Source organism: Platalea leucorodia, assembly GCF_965183815.1.
Source record: "Platalea leucorodia genome assembly, chromosome: 5".
NCBI classification, from domain to species: Eukaryota; Metazoa; Chordata; class Aves; order Pelecaniformes; family Threskiornithidae; genus Platalea; species Platalea leucorodia.
Window position 1 is genome coordinate 23,825,726 of NC_138827.1, and position 22,892 is coordinate 23,848,617.

Consider the following 22,892-nt stretch of genomic DNA (forward strand, 5'->3'; position numbering starts at 1 on the left):
TCTCCATGTATTTTTCATCTGTCTTTCTTTGATCTGAAAAGAAAGACAACAATTGTTTTGACTAATCATTTCAACTTTTGTTTTATTAATTCCCAGTATGTCATTTGATGTTTTTTGTGTATTTTATTTGTGCTGTAAATAGTAACATGATCTTATTTTTGTCTGTTTTTCTAAGAATACACAGTCTGTGGGTCATCTAGTTTTGCCCTGACAGCTTCTGAACATTGGCTGATTTCAGTTGAATTAGACATACAGGCAGAGCTCTCAAAGATGTTGAGTTACGGCTAATTTTGTGAGATTAAATGGTCAGATAGAAGAATGAGGGATAGAATCCATCCATGAGGTACAAATCCATAAAAAGTGGAGTTGCTTTTGGAGCTTCTTGCTGATTATTGGTTTTTTTGCTTGTGTGTAGGACCCTTATCTTGACAAGTTCTTTGCACTTGTCCATGCTCTGGATGAGCACATGTTCCCTGTGCGAATAGGAGACATGAGAATTATGGAAAACAACTTGGAAAATGAACTGAAAAGCAGCATTTCAGCTTTAAATTCCTCTCAACTGGAGCCGGTAGTGCGATTTCTTCATCTCCTGCTTGACAAACTGATTCTTCTGGTAGTAAGACCTCCTGTCATTGCAGGCCAAATAGGTATTCTATTTAAGTTTTATAGAGAATTACATAGCTGAAAGTTTGACACTTCCAATTTTATCATATTTATGTAGAAATAAAAAAGTCCATTTTTATGCTTTATTTCAGTGCCACTAATATACAATGTATCTTCAAAATAAAACATGCTGGCATCCAGATCAGTGGTGGTATACACAGGAGCAATATTTAATACAAAGGTTTCCAAGAATGACTAGTAATTTGGTGTCCAAGTTGAGACACCAGAAAGGGGCCTGACTTTCATGAGTTGGATGCTCAGCATTTTCTTAGCACTGGAGCCTGTCAAGGTGTCTCCGTACCAACATTCAGAAACTAAGAATTTCAACCTTACTAGTCACCTTAGAAAATCTTGGAGTAGGTAAGATACATGTATGTTCCTCTAGCTATTGTGGATCTGATACTGTCAGCATGAATAATCCTTCCTTTTGCTCCCTGTTATGGGCTATGCTCTGGCAGTACAAAAAAAATCTCAAGTGGAAGTCAAGATTAGCTCCTTAGTATTTAAAATAGCAGTTGGGATTTTTTGTAGGAAACTTGAGTTTGGACATGATGGAATATAGGTATCTAAGACTGCTTTAAAAATAGCAATCATTTATTTTAGAAAAGTTATCTTTCTGGGGAAGAATTTTGCTTGAATTTTTATTTTATATTTTAAAGCTCTTTCGCTCTGTAAGTGTTCTGTATTGGTTTAGTTTGTCTGTATGGAGCATTGAGGACATTAGTGTATAGGTTTTAAAAAACTAAGATTTACAGTCTCCAGCTGCTGTCTGCTTCATCCCTAATTTGTTTAGAATATCTACCTTGAGCCATGTGTAGATTTCTGTGCTTATTTTTAGATTTTTTTTCCAAAACAGAATGGAATTGTTCTTTTTGATACAGTTTATATTTTGGCTAAGGCTTATATGGAGGAAATAATTAACTGAGAAAAGTATGATAAATATCCAAAGGATATTATCCATCAATTAAACAAGGACTTGATCTTGTTACCATTGCAGTTGATGACCAAAGTTGGTCTGATTCCAGAAATCAGGCCTAAATTCATTAACTTAGTTATTAATAAAAGTGGAAGCTTATCACTGCAACACCTGTCTTCCTGTCAAGCTGTTTATTAGACCTAGTTCAAATACCAGGTTCGTTTTTTCATGAGAAATGCTTGCTATACTCTTTAACAAGCTTCACCATTTATCCTTTAGAAGGTGGACAAAATGCACATTTAGGATTTGCTCATGGGTACTTCTGCAGTCTAAAACAAACTCCTCACTTATTACTTTCAGTTAACCTGGGCCAAGCATCTTTTGAAGCGATGGCATCAATCATAAACAGACTTCACAAGAACTTGGATGGAAACCAGGACCAGCATGGCAGAAACAGCCTTCTTGCTTCCTATATTTATTATGTTTTTCGCCTACCAAATACCTATCCCAACTCACCATCACCAGGTAGCTCTTTTTTTCATTTTATTTCAAGTCACAGTTTGTTAAAAGCAAGCAGAAATTGCTTGCTGGCAGGTGTTCTTGAGTCTTGAGCTCCAAGTGCATGGCTTGTTCCCTGCCAAGCTCGGTTATTAACTTTCTCTATGATCCAGCGTAGCCATTTACAAGATGAGTTTAATTACAGTTAGCAATGTCAGAGATTTAACTATTTGATGATCTTAAATAACAGTGTCACCGCTGAAAGACCACGAGGCTAAATTATGGCAAAATACTGGTTTTTTAGTTTTGTTTTCTGTAGCAAGTTAGACAGACGTGGTACGCTCTTGGCCTGTCATGTTTCCCAGTCTCCTTCACTGGTACTTTTGTACTTTTATCCAGTTACAACAAAAGTTGAAACACTGGCAAAGGAGTGTGAAATACCTGAAAAAACATGTCTGGGTACAGGAGGGAGACAAATTAATTCCACCCCTACTGAGAACAAGGGATATATCTGCATGGGGGAAGAGTCAGTGTGAATGACAGCCACAGAAAACTAGGCTTTGGAAGGACTGTTGTGCACAGCACTTGCTTTTTGCATGAAGTGGAAAGCCTCTGAGAGGGGTTGGGAAGGTTGTGTACTTAAAACTGTGCCCAGTTCTTCAGTGGTTTTCAACTCTGAGGTCTGGAAAGTATCCCTTTAGCTAAAGACATACCTCACACTGGCTGCCTAAATCCCCAGGGAGCTTCCTGCTTCCCACAGGTCAGTGGATAAAATAGCTTTTTAATCCCATCCCTTTCTCCCTGCTGCTTGCCTTGGAGAACCAGGCAAGGGGAAGGCACAGGGAAGATTTCATTATGGGCCAGACCTACTGATTATACAGAGGGTTTGCTGCATCAGGCTGGTGTAAAGCAGCATGAGATCAAGGCTCTGACTGACGGTCTAACAGGATGTTCTTTCATACACCGCCGTAGGTCCTGGTGGCTTAGGAGGATCAGTGCATTATGCCACCATGGCTCGATCTGCTGTCCGACCAGCAAGCCTTAACTTGAACCGCTCACGGAGCCTCAGCAACAGCAACCCAGATATATCCGGGACGCCCACCTCGCCGGACGATGAAGTTCGCTCGATCATTGGCAGTAAGGTACGCAGGCACTGCTGAGGGTCTTACAGGAACTTCAGCCTCTTTTATTTAATCTTTAAAGAAATAACAGGGAAGTTTTTGTGATTTTTTTCCTGTGAAAAGATGTCCTTACTAATGGCCTTTTCTCAGACTTTTTCTGGCAGTTGCTGATAATACTACTGAAACTCCACTCCTTGAAAATAGTTGCTGATCTCTCTGAATTGTTGGAGACCATCCTGGCGGTGTTACTTCCACAAATGTGGTGGCTAGGGCCAAGAGTCCTTCTGGACTTGTCTCCCCAAGACTAATAGGACAAGAATAGTTTTACTACCTCACTTTTCACATGGCCAGCAGCCATATCCTCTGACCAGCTCTTTTATGTCTCCCCAAACTTTGCATCCCCTACCTTGCCAGCCTGTGATCCCACTGTTACCTCCGAACCCAAAACTTTGTCTTCTCCTCTGCATTCAGCACTAATGGCTGCTCAGATGCTTTCTCTACTAACGTCCAGAGCAGGTATCTTGCACACTGCAGGAATATTCCTAGTCCCTGCATGGGCCAGAGAGGATTTCAGACGGTTAGTGAGTGAGCCATAGTCCAGCCAGCTGAGCTGCAGTATGAATTTATGGTGTGCTAACTCTGCACCCACACTGACCCCCCAGACCTGAAAGTGACTTTCTAGTGTGGGCACATTACTGCAGAGCATCTGGCATGGTCTTACTTTGGCTCTTAACAGCTCAGTATATGCATCTCCTGCAGAAAGGCCTGTCCCTCTCTGGTGACTTCCATGTACATAGGACTGCTACAGTCCCCGTTTGAGCACTTCAGTTTCATGCCTAAAATAGGTGGGATGAGCCAGGGCAAATCTGCTGTGTTGGTAATTCCCTTCCCTGAGAGGTGTGGCTTAGCTTGCTTGGGGTTGTCTTTTTTAATCTTCGAACTGTGATAACTTACACCAAGATGAGACTCTTTCCCACCTGTGACCCTTCACTCTTCCAGCACAGATGAATTCCTGAGCCCTTTCAGAGAGCTGTTGTGTTCGATTCTTTGGAAGATCAGTGAGCAAGTTTTTTAATAAAGCCATCAGCCTGACCAGATGGGCTTGACGCTGGTTGGTCCTCGGTTTTATAAGAGCAAGAAAAACATAGTTTCAGAAAGAGGTTACCAATTTAAAATGAATAACATGATTTGCCAAAAAAATAAGAGGCTGAAGAAGTGTGGGCAGGCCAATCATTATTTCTTACATTGAAGTTTGGACTTAGAAATCTTAAAGTATTTTGAAGACCACTTCAGTATCTTGCTAATTAAACAACCCTGACCTTTTGTGAAATGCCATAGACACTAATGTGCATATGGAATTTACACAGGCTATCAGAAGTTTAATGTGTGCTGGCTTAGGGAATAATGTCACAATACAAAACGAAGAGAGATTTTCATATAGAGATGTACTCCAGGCTTTAAAGAAAAACCTATTCTGTGAATAATTGTTGAGGGAAAAGTTTCTTTTAGGGTAGTCTGAGCATCAGAAATTAAGCTCAGTCTGACTATACAGACTTTTGGTTGAATATAATTATTTCTGCTTGTTAATAGACAAAAATAAGACACTTCTTGAGATGTTGAAATGAGTAAAAGGGTGCAAAAATTGCTATTCTATTTCTCCAAGTAATGGCTTAAGCATGTATACCCAAATAGGGAACCTACACTTCAAATTAGAATCTATCATGGGAGGCTTTCTGCTTTTAAAGAAACCAAATAGTGTTTTGTTGTTTTGTGGAAATCTTCAGAGTCCAGTCCTGTATTGTTTTTTGTTGTAATGTAAGATATTTATAGGTTTGGTAAATACGCTTTAAGTCTCCCCTTTATCAACTTCTTACTTAATTTTGAAAATTCAAATAGTCATCCCCTTTACAGGATTTGGAAGATTTCTGTTTATTATCATAACAGAGGAGGTTTTGGGTCTGTCACTTATTTTGCCTTCATTTGTGAATTGAGGCCATGTAAATTTTATTCCCCACTAAAGCAAATTTATTAAGTGTCCAAAAAGACCTATGATGAGATTTTATGCTTTAAGTATTCCTGAAATGTTGAGATGTGCTGGGAAAAAACAGAAAAGATTGTGGAGTTTCATTGCTCCAACAGTGGATTTTCACAAATACATGTTATGTTCCTGCACAGCTTCAGCTGCAGGTTGAACCCCAGAGATAGAACAGAATTAATAGCAGTTTTGTGAACTTTGAGTGATTGTGCCAAGCAATAAGAAGCTCTTGTACTCTTTTATTTTCCAAAGAGGGAACAATCTTTCTCTTTTCAGATTTTTACAAAATGACTTCTGCTTCTGCAAACACAGTGTGTGTTTAACTTTATCCTCAGAACCAGAGTGACATGATTAAAAAGCCTGTGAGCAGAAATGTGAGTGTGATAAAGGCATTTTCAAAATTAGACCCGATTTTACAAAACATGAGCTTAGTTCAGCATTCTGCAAAGTCCTTTCGACTTTAATTCACTGTGAGCAAAATAAAGCATGTTTATGGGTCTGAGCCGGGCAGAGAGCTTTGATTTATTTCTTCCAAAAAGTAATTGAGATTAAAACACTCTCCTTATGTGTGTTCAGTATTTTTTTTATTGGACATCTTAAGCAAAATTACAGCATTGCTGTACTCTGCATAGAGGATAGCTGAGTGGATTAATGGTTTGAATCCCAGGTTACAGCTCTCGCACTGGGTTCAATCTTGAGGTGGATTTTTCTTTGCTGAGAGAAATAGATTGTTAGGCTTGGTGGACTTTGCAGCTGATGATAATCACTGTGATGAAATGGGCTGCACCTTTGCTTCATGTATTGGGAAAAAGCCCTAAGTTGGCACAGAAACTAGGATGAAAGCTCTCGCTCAGGTGAGGATCGAAACCCATGAATGGAATTTATAAGGAACTGCTATTGGGTTGTGGCATTGCAAAACTGCCTCCGTTAGACGTGGTTCCTGGGAACCCAGTCCATTGCATCCCACTGAATGTTCCTGACTTGGGAGCAGCCTGAAGGACAAACACAAGTTTAAATTTTTCCTTTTCTTCTTTCTGAGTGTCTTGAGAGGAGAAGGGAGTGGAGAGAGAGGAGGGATCCACAGTAATTTTGCCCATATGATCCGTTGCAGGAGTAGAATTTGGAGTACAAACTAGATTGAGCTTTTTTTATATTTAGCTTGGCAAAGCAGGTTGGTTCCAGAAAAGGTATGTGCTCTTTCCTCTTTTTGCCACACTGCCCAGAGAAAATATCCAAATGTCCATGTGAAATCCTGTTCACAGGGTTACTCTACCAGCGGTGCTGGATTTTTGTTCTATGAGTAGGAAACACTCTGAGAGCTGACAGTGCGTCTTTTCAAAATTTCTCAGCATTTCTGTTAAGATTTGTAGAGCTTATAAACTGTGGGCTAACAAGCAGTCTACCCTAAAAGTGCTGGAAACCTCCAAGAGCATCCTTTGTGGTTTTCACATCTGTGCACCAATTTTCCTCTGTCACAGTGTAGATCTGGGCTGGCTCCATCTACTGAAGTGAACGGGTTTAAACTGATCAAAGTAAGAGTGGGATTTTTCAGGAGGAGAATAGTTTTTGAATGTCAAGCATTACAGATACGACAGGTCGGACCAGAGCTGTTGACAGTATTCATGTGGTGTGTGATGAGATATAAAATAATCCTCTGGACTAAAATGTTTCAACAGACACCTGAGAATTCAGGCTGCCTAAACAGTGCTAACTGGTGATGTGTTTGCAGTGAACCTGGTTTGATTGCATTTAAGGACTAAACTTTGACTACTGTATGGCATGCAACATGTAATATTTCTTTCCTTTCCCAACTGCTTTCTATTACATGCCCAGGGTTTAGACCGCTCCAATTCCTGGGTAAACACTGGTGGTCCAAAAGCAGCCCCATGGGGATCCAACCCCAGCCCAAGTGCAGAGTCAACACAGGTGGTGTCTTCGGTAGAGGTTTTTCTGGCTTTGTTTTCCCTGATGTTTTCCTGTAGAATATCTTCCTTTCAGTGTATACTCCAATTTTGGTGGTTTGGGTTTTTTTTTTATTATTTATTTATTCCTTGAAAACTTTGTGAGTTTTATTTTATAAATTAGCATCTTCTCCCCTACCACCTCACTACGCTGCATGAAAAACCTCAAAATGCGTGAACGTGTCCCCTTCTTTCATTTCAGTGGTTGCTGGTCTGTGAAATGTAAATGCTGTGACTGCTTTTCTTTTCTTTTTCTCTCTCTAACACTAGTTTCAGCTTCAAGTGGAGCACATTTCTAAGTGGGAACATTAATCACAGCTTCATAGTTTTGTCCATGTTTGCCATTTTTTTTGATGTTGTGAACCATTTTGCCATTTTCATCAAGCATTTAGTATTCATCTCAAATAATCCTTCATGACTGTTTGAGTGGAATATTGTTAAACAAAATTGGTACACATGTAAAATTCTCTCAGAAAACATGTAAATTTGAGTGCTGGAGCCAGTGACTTGCTAGGGCCGATTGTATCTGTTCTGTGTTGCAAAGTATGAAAACTTTATAGCAGCTTCAGTCAGAAAGACTTAACTTATTTAGCCCCTATTGCCTGCTGCTTTCCACTGCATGGTTGCCTTGAACGTACCTCTCAACTGTACCTCCTTTCAAGTTTATCGGTCTTCCAGAAATATTTAGTCTGAGTTCAACTTGCACTCACGGCAAATTATTTCCATCCAGAACAGAACTTCAGTAATTCTCTCGTTGCCTGTGCCAGTAGCAGCGTTGCTGTGGGGTACATCCCCACGTGCTTGGTCTCTGGTAGATTGAGAGGTATGGACTGAAATTACAAGTATTACCTCCTTGACATATGCATGTTGATAAAATACAGTGATGAAAAAGTTTCATGCTTTGCAGCATTAAGTGTCTGTGCATAAGAATATGCAGTTATTTAAATAGTCTGTATGTCTTAAAACAATAAAAAGTACTGTAATTTTGTTGAAACCAAATCTGTAAATGAATAAGAGTTTGAGAATGCATAAAAAAGTGTAAAGACAGTAAAAGCCTACAGTTGGAACAGTATTTTTGTAAACGTACATTGTCCTTGAGCTGCAAAACCCATCCACAGCAAACTTTAATGTCCTGTCATCATTCATTCATCTCCACTCCGTAGGCTACGGATCGAAGTTGTAATCGTATGTCTTCGCACACTGAGACGTCAAGTTTCTTACAAACATTAACAGGACGATTACCAACTAAAAAGGTAGATTTCAGTGAAGACAATTAATATTGTGGGGCAGGGAGGTCAAGTCATTCTGAAAACATGATGCAATCTATTCTTTTATTTATAGCCTGATTTTTTCTGAGGTCATTAGGAACTGCTGTTGCTTAACACCTCTGAATATCCAGGCTCTAGTGAATATGAAGTATTCTGACAGACTTGAATTGGGAAGAATAAAATGATTAGGAGTAGCTTGTCTGACTTAATATCTCTACTGTTTGGAGCCAGTTTATTACTGCCTTCCAAAAAATATGAATAACACTGTCTAGACATGTAAATGATACATTCTTGTGTGCAAAATTATAATGTGTTGGATGGCTAGCATTACGGATGTGTGCTGAACTCAGTTATATAGGTGTTATGTTAATCCAAAGTGACTCCAGAAAGTGAGTGTGAGTTACTTTTGAAGTGCATTCCCTTAGAAGGGAGAAGATCCTACTAATTGATATCAGAAAGGCAAAATGCCTGACTTTTTGTGTAATGAAAATGTGATCACTGACATCATCCAGTCTGTGGGTTGGTCCTCCTGAGAAGAGAAATCTAAAAGCTGTTTCTTAGCCCCACATTTCTTTCTTACTGTTTTAAGTCCTTTCTCACAGTAAATATACATCTTTGTACAAATCGCTTTATATGTCCACTTTTTACTCCTTTTTCCTGCAAAAATCAGACCAGGCAGAAAGGTAGACTTTTAAACTAAACTAATTTGAGCACCAAACCTTTTTTTTTTGGGTGGGTGGAAAATCCTTTTGACACTTGAAATTCAATTTTGGAGCAAGATGCTGTGAAACGTTTCTCACCTCACATATCATAACATCATCCTTCATTGTTAATTGGGGTTTTTCTTTAAGGGATGTCACCACTGCTGTCATGTTCCCAGTTATTTATTTTGCTTAACCTCATTGTTTGCCATACTTTCCGTGGACCGTGCTACCATTTCTCATGCGGACTGTTTTGTGAGCTGATCTTGAGGCTCAGACTAACTCTGGATTTGAATCTGTGTAGCTTTTTCATGAAGAGCTGGCCTTACAGTGGGTTGTGTGCAGCGGGAGTGTGCGGGAGGCAGCCCTACAGCAGGCCTGGTTCTTCTTCGAGCTGATGGTGAGCAAACTGGAAACACCTTTCTTGTTGTCTTACAGTTCATAGTTTGAAACACAAATGGCAACAACTGCAAGTGACTTTGTTGTAATTTATATTCCTATAGGTGAAGAGCATGGTGCACCATTTGTATTTTGCTGACAAACTGGATGCGCCAAGAAAGAATCGTTTTCCTGAGCGTTTCATGGATGATGTAACTGCTTTGGTCAGCACAATTGCTGGTGATATAGTCTCTCGGTTTCAGAAGGTAATGGCAAACAATTAAACTGAACCCCGGTCAGAGCTCAGGCACCAGACCTCCTGCATGTTTGCTGATACCTAGACCAGGAATTGTTGTTTGAAAACATACAGTGTTCTCTTCTCCATTTCCTTTCCTGTTTTTCTCTTCCTTCTCTGTAGGATACAGAAATGGTTGAAAGGCTCAACACCAGTCTTGCATTTTTCCTCAATGACCTGTTGTCTATCATGGACAGAGGATTTGTTTTTGCTCTTATTAAGAGCTGCTACAAACAGGTGAATGCAGATAAATATTATGACTTAACTGTGAACCATAGCATAGCCTATTACTCTAATTTTCTTTAGACAGACAGTAAAGTATGGACACAGAATTCTGCTGTTCAGGTCTTTTTAGAGCAAGCAAGCCATTCTCAGTGGTGATTTAGAGTTTACACCCTTCTGCTTACGCTCTTAAATGTGAATTGGAAGTAATTCCCTTGAGTGAATGGACATGCAGCAGGAAGGAGGAATTATTCCCTCTCTGCTCACCGCGTTCAGAGTAATTGAACGAAAAATTAGTAGGAGGTTTTGTGAGGGAGCTCAGACTATCATGTTTTGTCACCGAGTCTCTCAAGGACACATTGACCCTGTATGATCATATCAATCACCAAGCTCCCCTTCCATCCTTCTGAGGATGCAAGGTCTCCTCCCCCATAAGGAGGGTTCCTGCGTTATGCCTTGGGAAGCTTATTTGCAATGTTGTGGCAGGGAAATCACCTCGCACCACAAAGTTTCATTTGACTACAAACATCTGTGCTGACACTGTGTACAAAGGAGATGATGAGTTATCAGAAGCGTAGGCTTAGACTCATTTTTGCTACAGAGTCTAAAACATTTTATACAGGGGGCAAGAACAGCAATAGCATTTGAACTTTGTTCCCTTCTGTACATTAGCCAATGTGCATTGTTGGCCTGTTGATGCATCACACTGTGTGGCCCTGCTTCTCACAACTCCCTACTGAAATCAATAGGATGTGGCTATCATATGTGAAGCACATAGTTCGTCATTTGCTTATATAAATACGGCTGTTATATACATCTTGTATTGTTACATGTGCCATTGGCTGGGATGCGTATGGCTCCTGCACATCAGAAGTTTAATCTGTAGCACAAAGAAGTGATGTGGATGTGACCATTTAATGGTATCAAGCTCTTCAGTTCTTGCTCGGGAAGTGTTTTTGGGGAGCAGTGGTGGGACAGAGTGGGCTGGTGCTGCTTTTATACTCTCTTTTGGTGCTAACTGCAATCTTATGGGCTAAACTTGCCAGGTGTCTTCAAAGCTGTATTCCTTAACAAATCCAAGTAACCTGGTATCTTTGAGGCTGGACTTCCTTCGCATCATTTGCAGCCATGAACACTACGTCACCTTGAATTTACCCTGCAGCTTGCTCACACCACCTGCATCTCCATCACCATCTGTGTCTTCAGCAACTTCTCAGGTACGCTGTGATGAGGATCCTTTGTGGAAATGCAAGCTGAGCTTTGTTCTGAGGCTTAAATCATATGAGGCAGTTGCATCACCTGTGTTTTCAGTCTCGGCTTGCTAATATTTTTTGGAAGTGTTTATTTAGAAATTAGTTTTTTCTGCCCCATACGTTTTGACTTCTTTTGATCTTTTTATTATTGAAAAAAGAATGCCTGTATCCCTGTCCTCATAGTGACCACACATATTTCTGTCCTTAGGGACCTAGTCCCCTCCTATATTGGACAAACACATGAACATAAATGAGCCATTAAAGAAAAAGCTTTGTCCAATGTTAGCCTTTTCTTACGAAACAAGGGTCTTTCTAGTGCACTGTAGCTTAGTCCTAGCCTGCTTAGAAAAAGTAATTTGAATTAGCAAATGTGTCATTCAAGTGGATTAATTAGTTGCAAAATTACATAAACTAAATCAAATTAAAGCTTTCTTAAGCCTGAATAAGAGCATCCATACCTGAGTTAAAAGTTTAACTAATCCACTTTTAAAGGTTATTTGGTTTAACTTCCCTAAGGCCTGCCCTGTAGGTGGGAAGGCAATAACAACAAACAGAATTAATAGAGGAGTTAGTGAGCTTGCATGTAATGTAAGTAGATGTGCCTAGATCCAAACAAAAAAGGGAGACGGTAGTTTATGTGAGATTGTCTTTAATTCTGAAAACTGCTTCTAATGTATTTCATAAGCTTTGACTCTGTGTTCCAAGGGGCCTCATTATGCAACTTCTGAAACTTGATTTTTTCACAGAGTTCTGGGTTCTCCACAAATGTCCAAGACCAGAAGATTGCAAATATGTTTGAATTATCTGTGCCTTTCCGCCAACAGCATTACTTGGCCGGGCTTGTGTTAACAGAACTGGCTGTCATTTTAGATCCTGATGCAGAAGGGTAAATCTTTTCAATTTTTTTCCCAAGAGTTTTCTGTATTTCCAAGCAAATGGTGGATGCAAAGCAAGTTCTGGCATGGCCAGAATTGATTTAAATTTGTGAGCTGAGAAGATAAGAAACCAGTTCTTTAAGAATCCTCTTCTTTCTCCCTATCCCTTATATTTCTTAATTCCTTGGCCCTGACTCTGTAAACATGATTTCAGTCACATTTTTCCAGCTGAGAAGAAGGGAAGGAGGTTCCTGCTGGAGCTCTAAGAGGAAAATAGCTTTTCTCAAGTGTAACAAGAAAATAATTTTGAACATGTAGGGAGTTTCTGTTGCTGGTGGTTTTAAACGTTACAATGTATTTCGCCTGTGGTCCTCCCAGCTATTTTTAAACATAAATTCTGCATTAATGAGGCCCCTGCGGGTTACATAAATAGACAGATAGAGTCAAGCATGCAGAGTTTGTCGGTGACTTGCCTGGCTTGTGCAGCGAGTAATTTTCTGAAGTAGGAGTGTAGCCTGTAGTCCTGACATCCAGTCTGTTACTTGTGTTATTTAGGGCTGTATTTTGCATTGCCTTTTTAAAATGGGTTTCAATGGAAATTATTGATTGCTTCCACAGTCCTAAGTTCTCTTGCAGGCATTTTTCTCAAGGTGGACTCAGAAATATCAGCCGAGTCAACAAATGCTGGTGATTCATGGTTAATTCTGACCCATTACCAAGAGGTGTCAGGAGTTAAACATTCATTCTGTTTCTTGTCGGAGAAGAAAGTGATGCCATAAATTAGAATATTTTCTTGTGTATGTACATAGTACACTGCAGTCCCATTTGTTTGGCCTGAAATGGGAAAAGCAGCAAATCTTTACCCATATACACTGTGTGCAGAAATCCTTTTTGTAGCATAGGAACATCCTGCTCACTGGTTAGAAATCAGGTCCTGTCTCTGACCATATTTGCCCTTGTTCTTCACAAGCTTTGTGTTCTCACCTACCTGCCCCTTAAGCTCTCCCATGTTGCTATTCTCAGCACTTAAGCTTGGACCAGGATGGTAATCTCTGCCCAGCTGCACAAAGGAGCTATCAGCATGATGTTGCTGGTGTCCACTTGGGAGACAGCTCCTCTCTCAAACCTTACCTAGACAGAAGCAGCCCCCTGATACCAGTTCAGCTCTGGAGATGCATTTTGATCAAAGCTCCTGAATTTTGGTGGAGATGTATACCAGTAATGCATTTGGTTTTTATCGTTTCCCAGAATGACATGTAGTTTGCAGCTTATTAGTTTTTCTCAGGCTTCAGCCTTCTGCATTTGCCCTGGTAGATCCACCGTATCTGAACAGTAAACCAGTCTGCTCAGATCTGCTCTTCGCTTGCCTATGAAGACTTCAGTATAGTCTTAGTAACAGTCATATAGTATCACCAGCAGGTTATTAGAGGGTTCAGACATGGCTGCCATTAAAATGTTTTGGCCACCATTGGAAGAAGATCAGAATTGTTCCCAGTTGCATTATCCTGCAGCAGGAGTGGAGAGGGATGTCCATCTACTTGCTTATTGTGTTAGAGCTTTGCCTTAGGTCTTGATAGGTGATACAGAGCCTTAAATGTGTTCTGTCCTTGCTCTTTTTGCTCCATTAGGAAAATATGTTGAATTTTAGCTCACCCATGTTATAAGAGCTCTTTGGATTGAGTTGGACTGCAGTACCCTGGTGCCTGAAGGTGGTGTGTTAGGTAGGTCCCTCTGTACTAGGTGCTGTACAGTAACATGGTACAATTGCAGTCTTCCTCCAGAGCACTTGCAATCTAAAAGACGAGACAACATGCAGATGAAACAAGCCAGCTGAATGTGATGGTTACAGAAGTGGAGAACAGAGAGTGGTCCAAGCAGCTAGACCCTGAACAGATTGTCTCTGCAAACAATGCTGTGGTGCTTTGGTTATTAACTCGGAATAATTATTGTTGCTCATTTCATAATGCCCATGTTGCCTATATTGACTGATGTTACAGGCCAGAAGTGAGAAATTTGGAATTTGGCCCCCAGTATTCAGTGACAAAAGTCAGTTTTCCAAAAGTGTGCCGTGTTGACACAAATTCAGACCAGGGCTGAGATAACAGAGGGGACTGTCGGAGGGCGGCAAGATCAATTCATTGCATTGTCAGCCAGAAAGATTAGTGGGTCATATTTCCTCCTCTTTGCTATGGATCAATCCAGCATGGTACCTGCTCTGTTCCAGAAAAGTGAAAAAGAAATCCATGTAGCCCTGGGTTTGAATTATGCTGCTTTGTTTGGATGTGTTTTTCTTATATGCAGTTCTATGGCCTGCAGGATAGTTTCCCTTGAACTGTTAGAAACACAACTTAAGTGCCACTCCTTCAAAATAATACAAAGACTTTTCTTTAATCTGAAGGAACCAGTCACTTAAGCATTTCCTTCCTAGTTGTTAAGAGTCTCACTAATTACACAACCAAGCAATTGTAGGATCTCATTATGGCTTGATTAAAAAACACAGGAAAGAAGTGTAGCTACAACTAGCTAGTGTCCTCCTAACCTGTACTGGTGTCTTTTAAATCATTTAAAACCCCCAGCAATCCAGTCAAAGCCTCTTGTCTTTTTTAACCAGAATTCAACTCTGCTTTTCAGGTAAAGTGGATACTGCCTGAAATTCAGCACTTGTTTTAATACCTCAGGTCTGAACATTGAAGCTTATGTTTTGCTAATGCATAATGTATGAGCTTCCTTGGCTGCTTCGTGCATGGAGTAAAGTTGTCTTCTTGGCCTGGTTTGCCTACAGAAGCAAATAGTTACAGAGATACCTGCTATTTGCTCTGAGAGAGTTTTGCCTCTGTGTGGTGGCTGAGGGAATTGAAAGGAGCAGAGCGAGTTCTTGAGAGATTCAGGGGAGTTTGTGTTTTCAAGGCACGAGCACTGAGTAGGCTCATGCAGGGTGCCCTGCAAAAGGGGATGGTGCTTGGGCCCTGCCATCGTTTGCATCTTAATAATGAGGAAGGCCGTTTTTTGCTGTTTTTCCTTCTACCCCTCCATTTCTTTGACACATTGTATTCAGAATTATGGATCTGTAGTCTACTGTTTTGGTTGAATAATTGCATGGGGGGTCAGGGAACTGAAGCAGAAACTTCCCGATGATTTGATAAAAGCAATGTTCTGTCTTAGGAGGGCTTTTCTCTCTGTAAATGGTGTTAAATGGAAACAAAAAAGAACACAACAAATAGTTTCACTAAACCCACTGTCCTCTCAAGTTTCTCTCCCTGTTTTCCATATTCCCCAAATTCTCCTAACTGTCTTTAGTAGACTTGATACTTCAGCATAGCAGTAGCTGGGGCTTTGGTTTTGTTTGGAAAATATGAGAGCATTCACATTATATTGGGTGTGCGCCTCCGCAAAATATTTTTGTACATTTTATATGGCATAATGAAAAGCCAGCCATTTGTAAAATCCGTGGGAGACCAAAAAATACGTGTAATGGCAGTTTATGTGAAGTTAAAAATAAAAACCAGGTTTTTTTTTTTTAAGCCACTTAGTTACAAAATATAGTTTGCTTTGAAGATATTAACTAATCTGCATGACCCAACTCTCTTTTAACAGTTTATTTGGATTGCATAAGAAGGTCATCAATATGGTACACAATTTACTGTCCAGTCACGACTCAGATCCGCGGTACGCTGACCCGCAGGTAAAGGCCCGGGTGGCAATGCTGTATCTACCTCTGATTGGCGTGATCATGGAAACCGTGCCTCAGCTTTATGACTTTACAGGTATTTTATATTCTGTGCTTTGAGTATATGTCCATCTGCTCACAAGATTTGAGTGTTTTTGTTCTAAAATCGAACAACAAAACCCTTTCTGGTTGGATGAGATTGTTTCTATTTCTGAATTATAACTTTGACATGTTTTCACATCCATTTCCTAAGCTGCACTTGCAAAATATATCCTCAATGACTCTTAACACTCAAAAGCTGCATTTGCCTACTTGTTGGCATGAAGTGAAAAACTAGTGATGCATTTTGGTTTATATGTGGCTGGTGACTGTATATGTATAGCCAGCCTACCTCTATGTCTCCTACTTGCTTAAAAAGTCACCGCAGGTACTGTACAATTCTCATAACAATTCCAAAGGATAAGTAGAGTTCCTCTTCTTCCTTTTAGTATGTGCTGTGTCAGTTCATTTCAGGTGTGCTTTGCACAGTGTCCTGAAGAGCAGCAGAGGTGGGTTATTTCAGATTAGGGTAAGGAGTCCGATCTGGAATAGTTTGGAATCTTCTTCACCATCCTTTGAGTTTAATGACACAATAAAGCTGCAAGTAGGGATTTGGAGTGAAGTATTCAAAGGGACCTGGTCTGTTTTCAGAAGGGCTCTAGATACTGAGGTTGTGTAGGTTGCATTTGAAAATTGTTGTTTGCTTTGCTTTGCATGACCTCAAATAATAGTCCTGTTTACTTTCAGGACCCCACAAGCATGATGATTTTCAATTTGCGTTCCCAGACACTTCAGTGAAACCAGTCCTGTGGAAGGAGGCTGGGGAAAGAAACTTTGAATTTGGGTATTAACGAGATGCATGTGTTTCTCGGCAGAGAGTCACAATCAGCGAGGGAGGCCAAGCTGCGTTGCTGTTGATGATTATGAAAGCGAGGGTGGAAGCATGATAAGCCAGACAGTTGCCATGGCCATTGCAGGAACATCGGTCCCTCAGCTTACTCGGCCCAGCAGTTGTCTACTCACCTCATCGGTACAAAGCCATCTCTCCCTATTCCTTGATCCTCAATCTGTGTCAACAAGCAAATGTTTACGCATGCAGGTCCTGTGGGGCTGATCAGTGAGTGGTAGGGACTCATATCATTTTGCAGAGTGGGTGTTACACAGGGAGGCAGAGGGTGAAAGACAAGGGAGAACAAATCACGTTTGCATGTTGTTGTGCCTGTCTCAGAGAGGGTATAATAAAATGCCAAGCAGGGATAAAAAACAACAAATGTCAGGAAATCAAAGAATTCTCTTTTCTGATAAAGATTCTCTTTTTCTGAAACAATCTGGTAAAAGCTCTGTGAAGTGCAATGGTCATTATGAGCTCTAAGCCCTAAGTAAAAATTCTTACCACATCTAAATCCCACGTAGCTGAAGACATAAATGGGCCATTTCCCCTGTTCTCTGCATAGGCAGGCAATCCTCCTGATTCCAGTAGCAGGCAGGCCCTTCCATTTCTCCCTCTTCCTCCCTTTACTCCCGCATCAGGACCTCATTTTGCTGCACTCAAAGTGAGACACTGATACATACATGAGATAATGAAGGGACCCCCTCTGCTTAACTGTTAAGCTGCTGAAGGTTATTAAAGGCACCTTCAGGGAAGTGGGTATTTGCTGCCTGAACAGAAACTCATTCATATAATGTGATTATTTTGGTTCAAACTGCTGCTTCACTCTTGTGGTTTGACTATCTGTGAGCTCCACTGAGCTGCTGGGTTGAGAAAGAGAAATGTGTATCTCCTGGTTGTTAGTAAAAAATGTCTATTCACCTTCTGTTCCTATTTAGTAATTAGTTAGGCTGGGGTGGTAACTGGTGCAGATCCTTTTAGTGGTGACTGAAGTGTTTGGTTCTGAAATACAGTGTGGCAAACGTCTTGACCTGTCTATTTTAGAGTGGCAGGCAGCACTCCACCTTCTCAACAGAGTCCAGCCGCAGCCTTCTGATCTGTCTCTTGTGGGTGCTCAAGAACGCAGATGAAAGTGTCTTGCAGAAATGGTTCACAGACCTGTCAGTGTTGCAGCTCAATCGCCTGCTGGATTTGCTTTATCTTTGCGTATCCTGCTTTGAATACAAGGTACTGCTATATTGTTTAAACCTCCTGAAGTTCCTTCTAGGGCTTGCCAAGGAACTTTACACTCCCGCCCTTTACACGACTCCAGAAAGGCATTTCCTGCTCTCTCCTAAGTATTTCCTGTATTCAAAATCCCAAGGCTAAGCACTTCTCTGTGCAACCTCTAGCCTTTTTCCATGTTTACTTTTCAGCCATGCAAGTGTCTCTGTCTTGTTTCACTTGTTACACAGTTTGTGCTGCTTGCCACTCATCTGGGAACTGCTTCAGGGAAAGGGCTTTTGGCTGTTTTGCTTACTATCAACAAGAAGAGAGTTTTCTGTAGCGGTGCTGGAGTCTGGGTAGATTATCTAGCTAGCAACTAAACTTGTATTCCTTTCTTGCTGTGTATCTTTGGACAGGAAAGCTATTTTGAGTTGTTAATGCTTAGAAAATATCCCAGATTGCAAGAACCTTCCCTCATGATCTCATTTGAAACTTGCAGGGCAAGAAAGTATTTGAACGAATGAACAGTCTGACATTCAAGAAGTCGAAAGATATGAGAGCCAAACTTGAAGAAGCTATTTTGGGAAGCATAGGGGCAAGGCAGGAAATGGTCCGAAGAAGCAGAGGACAGCTAGGTAAGTAAAGATCTCTTCTGTGCTGTCCCCTTTTTCCAAAAACTGCTACTCCCATGCCCAGCGATTACTTGCACCCATCTGTGGTATGGGATACTACCCATCAAGATCTCCAGACAAAGAGGCTCCTAGAAAAAGCTGTTTGCAGTTTGCAGCATTCTTCACTGGGTCTGCAAAATCTCTACACTTTTCCTAAGTTCCATCTACAGGCAGTCTATCTGTTACTTGATTGCCTTTGTGTACATGCGATCATGCATCATTTATGGGATGTTCTTGCCTCAACTTCCTCCAGTGTAGCATCTTTCAGAGCCACCTTCTAGTATGTCCTGTGCAAGGATCAGAGTGGAAAACAAACTGCCTGAGCTTGCATTGATAGCTCTGAAAATGCCTGGATATTTCTGCGAACTTAATGAGGCTTGAAATAGCCAGTAGTTTGGGTAACAAGCACCTTTGGACGATTTTTGCTGTTTATGTTGTTTGGGAGGAAGGATGGCCCAGGGGTTAGGACAAGAATCAGAACTGTTGTTTTGTCTTCTACTCTGCCACAGGCATCCTGGTAGATGTGAGCCAGTTATTGTGGGCTAAGCTGAATAAATATTTCAGAGGCATAATTAATTAATTATTTCAGAGAGATGGGAACCTTTCTATTTTTTTTTTCCTTAATCTGACCTGATTGCTGTTATTACTTGAAATTCCCCTGCCCTCCCAGCAGTGAGAATAAAGACATGAAAGACTGTGAGGTGGGAAAGGGGGGTCTCAGCACCATCCTGAGAACATTACTGTGTGCCAGTTGAGGACAGCAATATCAGACTGCTGAGCATTGCCACACCCAGGCTCCTTATGTAGTCCAAGGAAGGTGCTTCTCTTAGCAGCCCTGATAGCTACCTCCCTGTATTGAGTATCTCAGCTGCCTCTCTCCGGTAGCTCTGTAGTGAGCTGGCGTGTGGCAGTGCACAGTGGTCTGCATTGCTCACTGCTCTCTTGCATACAAAACTGTGCAGGTGAAGTTGCCTCTCCTGCCACTCTGCAGTGACAGAATTAGGGGCCATGTAAACATCTTGGGTGAGTGCCACAGCCCTGGGCTCTAAGAAGTCATAGTTTGGTGTCACCTGTCACTTATGAACAAATCTAGAGTTGCTACCCATGCAAAAAAAATAGCATTAGGTGACTGCTATTGTTTTAATATTATCCTGCAGAGAGAAGTCCTTCTGGGAGCGCATTTGGAAGTCAAGAGAATTTGAGATGGAGAAAGGATATGACTCACTGGCGTCAAAACACAGAAAAGCTTGACAAGTAACTCTGCCTTATCCTTCTACATTAACAATGTGACAGTGCCTGTGAGAACGCAGGGTCTCTCTCCCCATAGGTCAATGGCAGCCATCCACTTGGCTCTCTGTGAGCAGGTTTGGGCATTCAGTTGGAACAGGGCTGGCAGTGTGCAAATAGCTTTTAGTTCAACACTGCCCTATCTAACTCTTTGTTTTTTCCACTGTCCCTTGCTTGCTTAGATTTTAAAATGAGATTTAAAGAGACTGATACAATCCAGTACCTTCTTAAAACCTTGTAGTAAGCTGTAATTTAGAGAGAAGATCCATTAACAGCATTCACAGATAGCATATATATCTCATGTCATATTTCCTTTATTCCATAAGAGCATTCTGGAGTTGTCAAAGCTCGCTTTCCTTTCCTGTCCTAATCCATCACTTTGATTGTTTTTCCACATGTGCTGTGCTTTTAGAAGCCACAAACCAGCCAGGTACTGTAGCATTGATGTGCAGTTCTTATAAATTGCCATTTTGTACATCTGCAGACTCAATCATCACAGCATTGTTTGTGATGCTTGGCAGAAGTTTTCAGTGTGTGTGCGCAACTGATTGGAATGAGATCTTTTTGCTTATTACACCCATTTCCTTTAAAATTCCCTTTCTTGGTGTGGTTTAATCTGGAAGGCTCAGGAGCTGTGTTTGAGCTTCGCTGTGCACGTTTTCTGTTTCCTCAAATTGCAACCTGCGGTCTCCATCCTCCCAGCAAAAGAATTGTTCCTAATCCTAGGAAAGCAATCTCAGCCCAAGTGAAGCTCTGAAGAAACTGGGGAATGGAGTCCTCAGAGCCTGGATAGAGGGCAGGCCAAATTTTACCCTTGAAGACATTGACGCTTCCTGGAGTTGAAAGTACATCTTCACAGTTTCTAATTGCTTTGTCCAACACAAGAATGTCATCTCTTGTTATGTCAAGTAGTGGCTTTTTGTCCAAGACTCCAGTCCTGTTGAGGCATTGGAAAAGCCAAATAACCATTGTGTTTCAACCTGCTAATGAAGTGATGTAGGTATAAATTTCACCTTGGCACAACTCCAGAGCTGTGGACAAAGTTACACCAGATTAAAATTTGGCCTGAAGAGCTCATCAGTTCACTGCCGGCACTGGGTCTGAACCCTGTCCTCAGGAGAACCTCATGTACATGTTAAACAGCTGTGGAATACCTTGATGGTCAACTGATGGTATCTCACCCCACAAAATAATCTGCTTAGATAACTCTACAAACATGCTTTTTAACCCGTACTTGCTCACTGTGACCTGGGTCCATCGCACTCCACTCCTATGGCACTACAAGTGTGTCCTGCATGTGTAGGTGGTCTGGCCCTTTGAAACCTAATAAGCAAGACTTTTCACACTGAGAATTGTGCACACCTAATTGCAGGTGGTATTATTTTATGCAGATGGTATTATTTTATATAGGGCCAGGCCCCAAGCCTTCATATTCTGGAGCCTGAAGAGTAGATAATGAGTGTATGACCCAGCTCCCAGAGGAAGCAGAGTGTGGCAGGGGAGGGTTGCTGCAATACAGGTCCCAGAGCCGAGTCACCTGCTATCCTCTTTGGTGTGTATTTTGCTTGGATTTTGTCAGTTCCTACGGGTCACACTCCTGCTGTGATTTGGCCTGGCATGAGTCTGTTGGAGATGGCACCTGTGGTAGGGCAGGCCATAGTTGGGCTCTTTAAATATACTACTGGATCTTTGCCAAATGCAGCTCATGCCACTGAAATTAGGTGGTTGCTGCTGAATTCCTGGGGCCACCGGTATGCACTCTGCGCTACAACCAGTCTAGCTGCCAGGATCAACAGTGCAGATATACTAGCTCGTGTAGCACCACCTTGTGTCCATAGCCTACAACATAAAACCATATGTTCTGTTCCTGGTTGTGCTGTTGCATGCGTTAACAATGCTACTAAACCAGTTTTGAGTTGGACTTTGATTCTAAACTGTTGTCCTGTTCCTGGGAGAGTAACAAAGTGTCAGAAAGTAGTGTGATCTCTCCTGAGCATGATGAACGTAAATCCTGTGTAAGTTTGTATATGTAAAAAGAACAAGTCTTTCTTCCTGTCCCTCTTAATGGATGCATTGAAATACCCTTGTAGTGTTGTCCAGTAATAAATATATGCATTGTGAACAGGGTTTTTCTGCTAATGTGAAAATGTTTTTGACTGGAAAATATGTAGGTCTACTTCTTAAACAGAAAGTAATTTTATTGCTTTCTTTTCTCCGATTAGATCAAGGGCAGAGATAGAACATGAGGCACTTATCGATGGAAATCTTGCAACGGAAGCAAATCTGATTATTTTGGATACACTAGAGATAGTTGTACAGGTAAGGATGATAAGAAAATAGAGATGTAATAGCATTATGATCACCTGGCCAGGCAGCAGTTTGTTAAACAAAATCTTCCTGCTGCTCTTAACTGCCTGAATGCTGTCGGAACTGTTCAACTCCCCTGCTGCAGTGGGAAGGGTGGTAATGCTTCTCCTGTCCTCAGCCCATAACTATCTGCTTTAAAATGTCAATACCTTCCTTCAGTCTTTCTGAAAGTTGTTCACTATTGTAGGATAAGAAGCAGTTGTTCATAAAACTCAATAATGAACTGTAAAAATTTCCAAATTCTGCCCTATTCTAACCAGTTCCTCTAGTGTCTTCCCAAATCTGCCTCAAGTCATTGGGTTCCAGGTCAGCCTCCTATATCCATACTTAATTTGCACGGTGCAGGAAAACTTCCAGCCTCCTTGGTCTGTGTGCACAACCCAGCTATTTCCTCACTGCCTGCAGGTGAGCATGGACACATGGCAGTTTTGTCCTCTGCTTTCTGTACAAATGAAACCTGGGCACAGGCTAGAAGCAGGTAGTAGCAGGCTTACCAGATCCGCCTCTGAGCTGCAGGGAGACCCAGGAATCCCAAGGGTTGCACCTTGCACCTGAATAATCCACCTAGAGGCCAACTGCA

General features: G+C 41.3%; 1 protein-coding gene across 1 annotated transcript in view; it reads left to right on the top strand.

Annotated features, from left to right (window-relative positions):
* Nucleotides 1-22,892, top strand: part of DOCK7 (dedicator of cytokinesis 7) — a 109,163-nt gene that overhangs the window by 65,400 nt on the left and 20,871 nt on the right. The window contains exons 20-34 of the mRNA XM_082313433.1: nt 416-647; nt 1,940-2,104; nt 3,050-3,219; nt 8,358-8,447; nt 9,468-9,563; nt 9,667-9,807; nt 9,960-10,073; nt 11,105-11,275; nt 12,058-12,197; nt 15,781-15,950; nt 16,768-16,922; nt 17,826-18,008; nt 18,487-18,622; nt 19,816-19,912; nt 22,168-22,264. Coding sequence (XP_082169559.1) covers nt 416-647; nt 1,940-2,104; nt 3,050-3,219; nt 8,358-8,447; nt 9,468-9,563; nt 9,667-9,807; nt 9,960-10,073; nt 11,105-11,275; nt 12,058-12,197; nt 15,781-15,950; nt 16,768-16,922; nt 17,826-18,008; nt 18,487-18,622; nt 19,816-19,912; nt 22,168-22,264 — 2,157 coding nt within the window. The remainder of the gene's footprint in view (nt 1-415; nt 648-1,939; nt 2,105-3,049; nt 3,220-8,357; nt 8,448-9,467; nt 9,564-9,666; nt 9,808-9,959; nt 10,074-11,104; nt 11,276-12,057; nt 12,198-15,780; nt 15,951-16,767; nt 16,923-17,825; nt 18,009-18,486; nt 18,623-19,815; nt 19,913-22,167; nt 22,265-22,892) is intronic.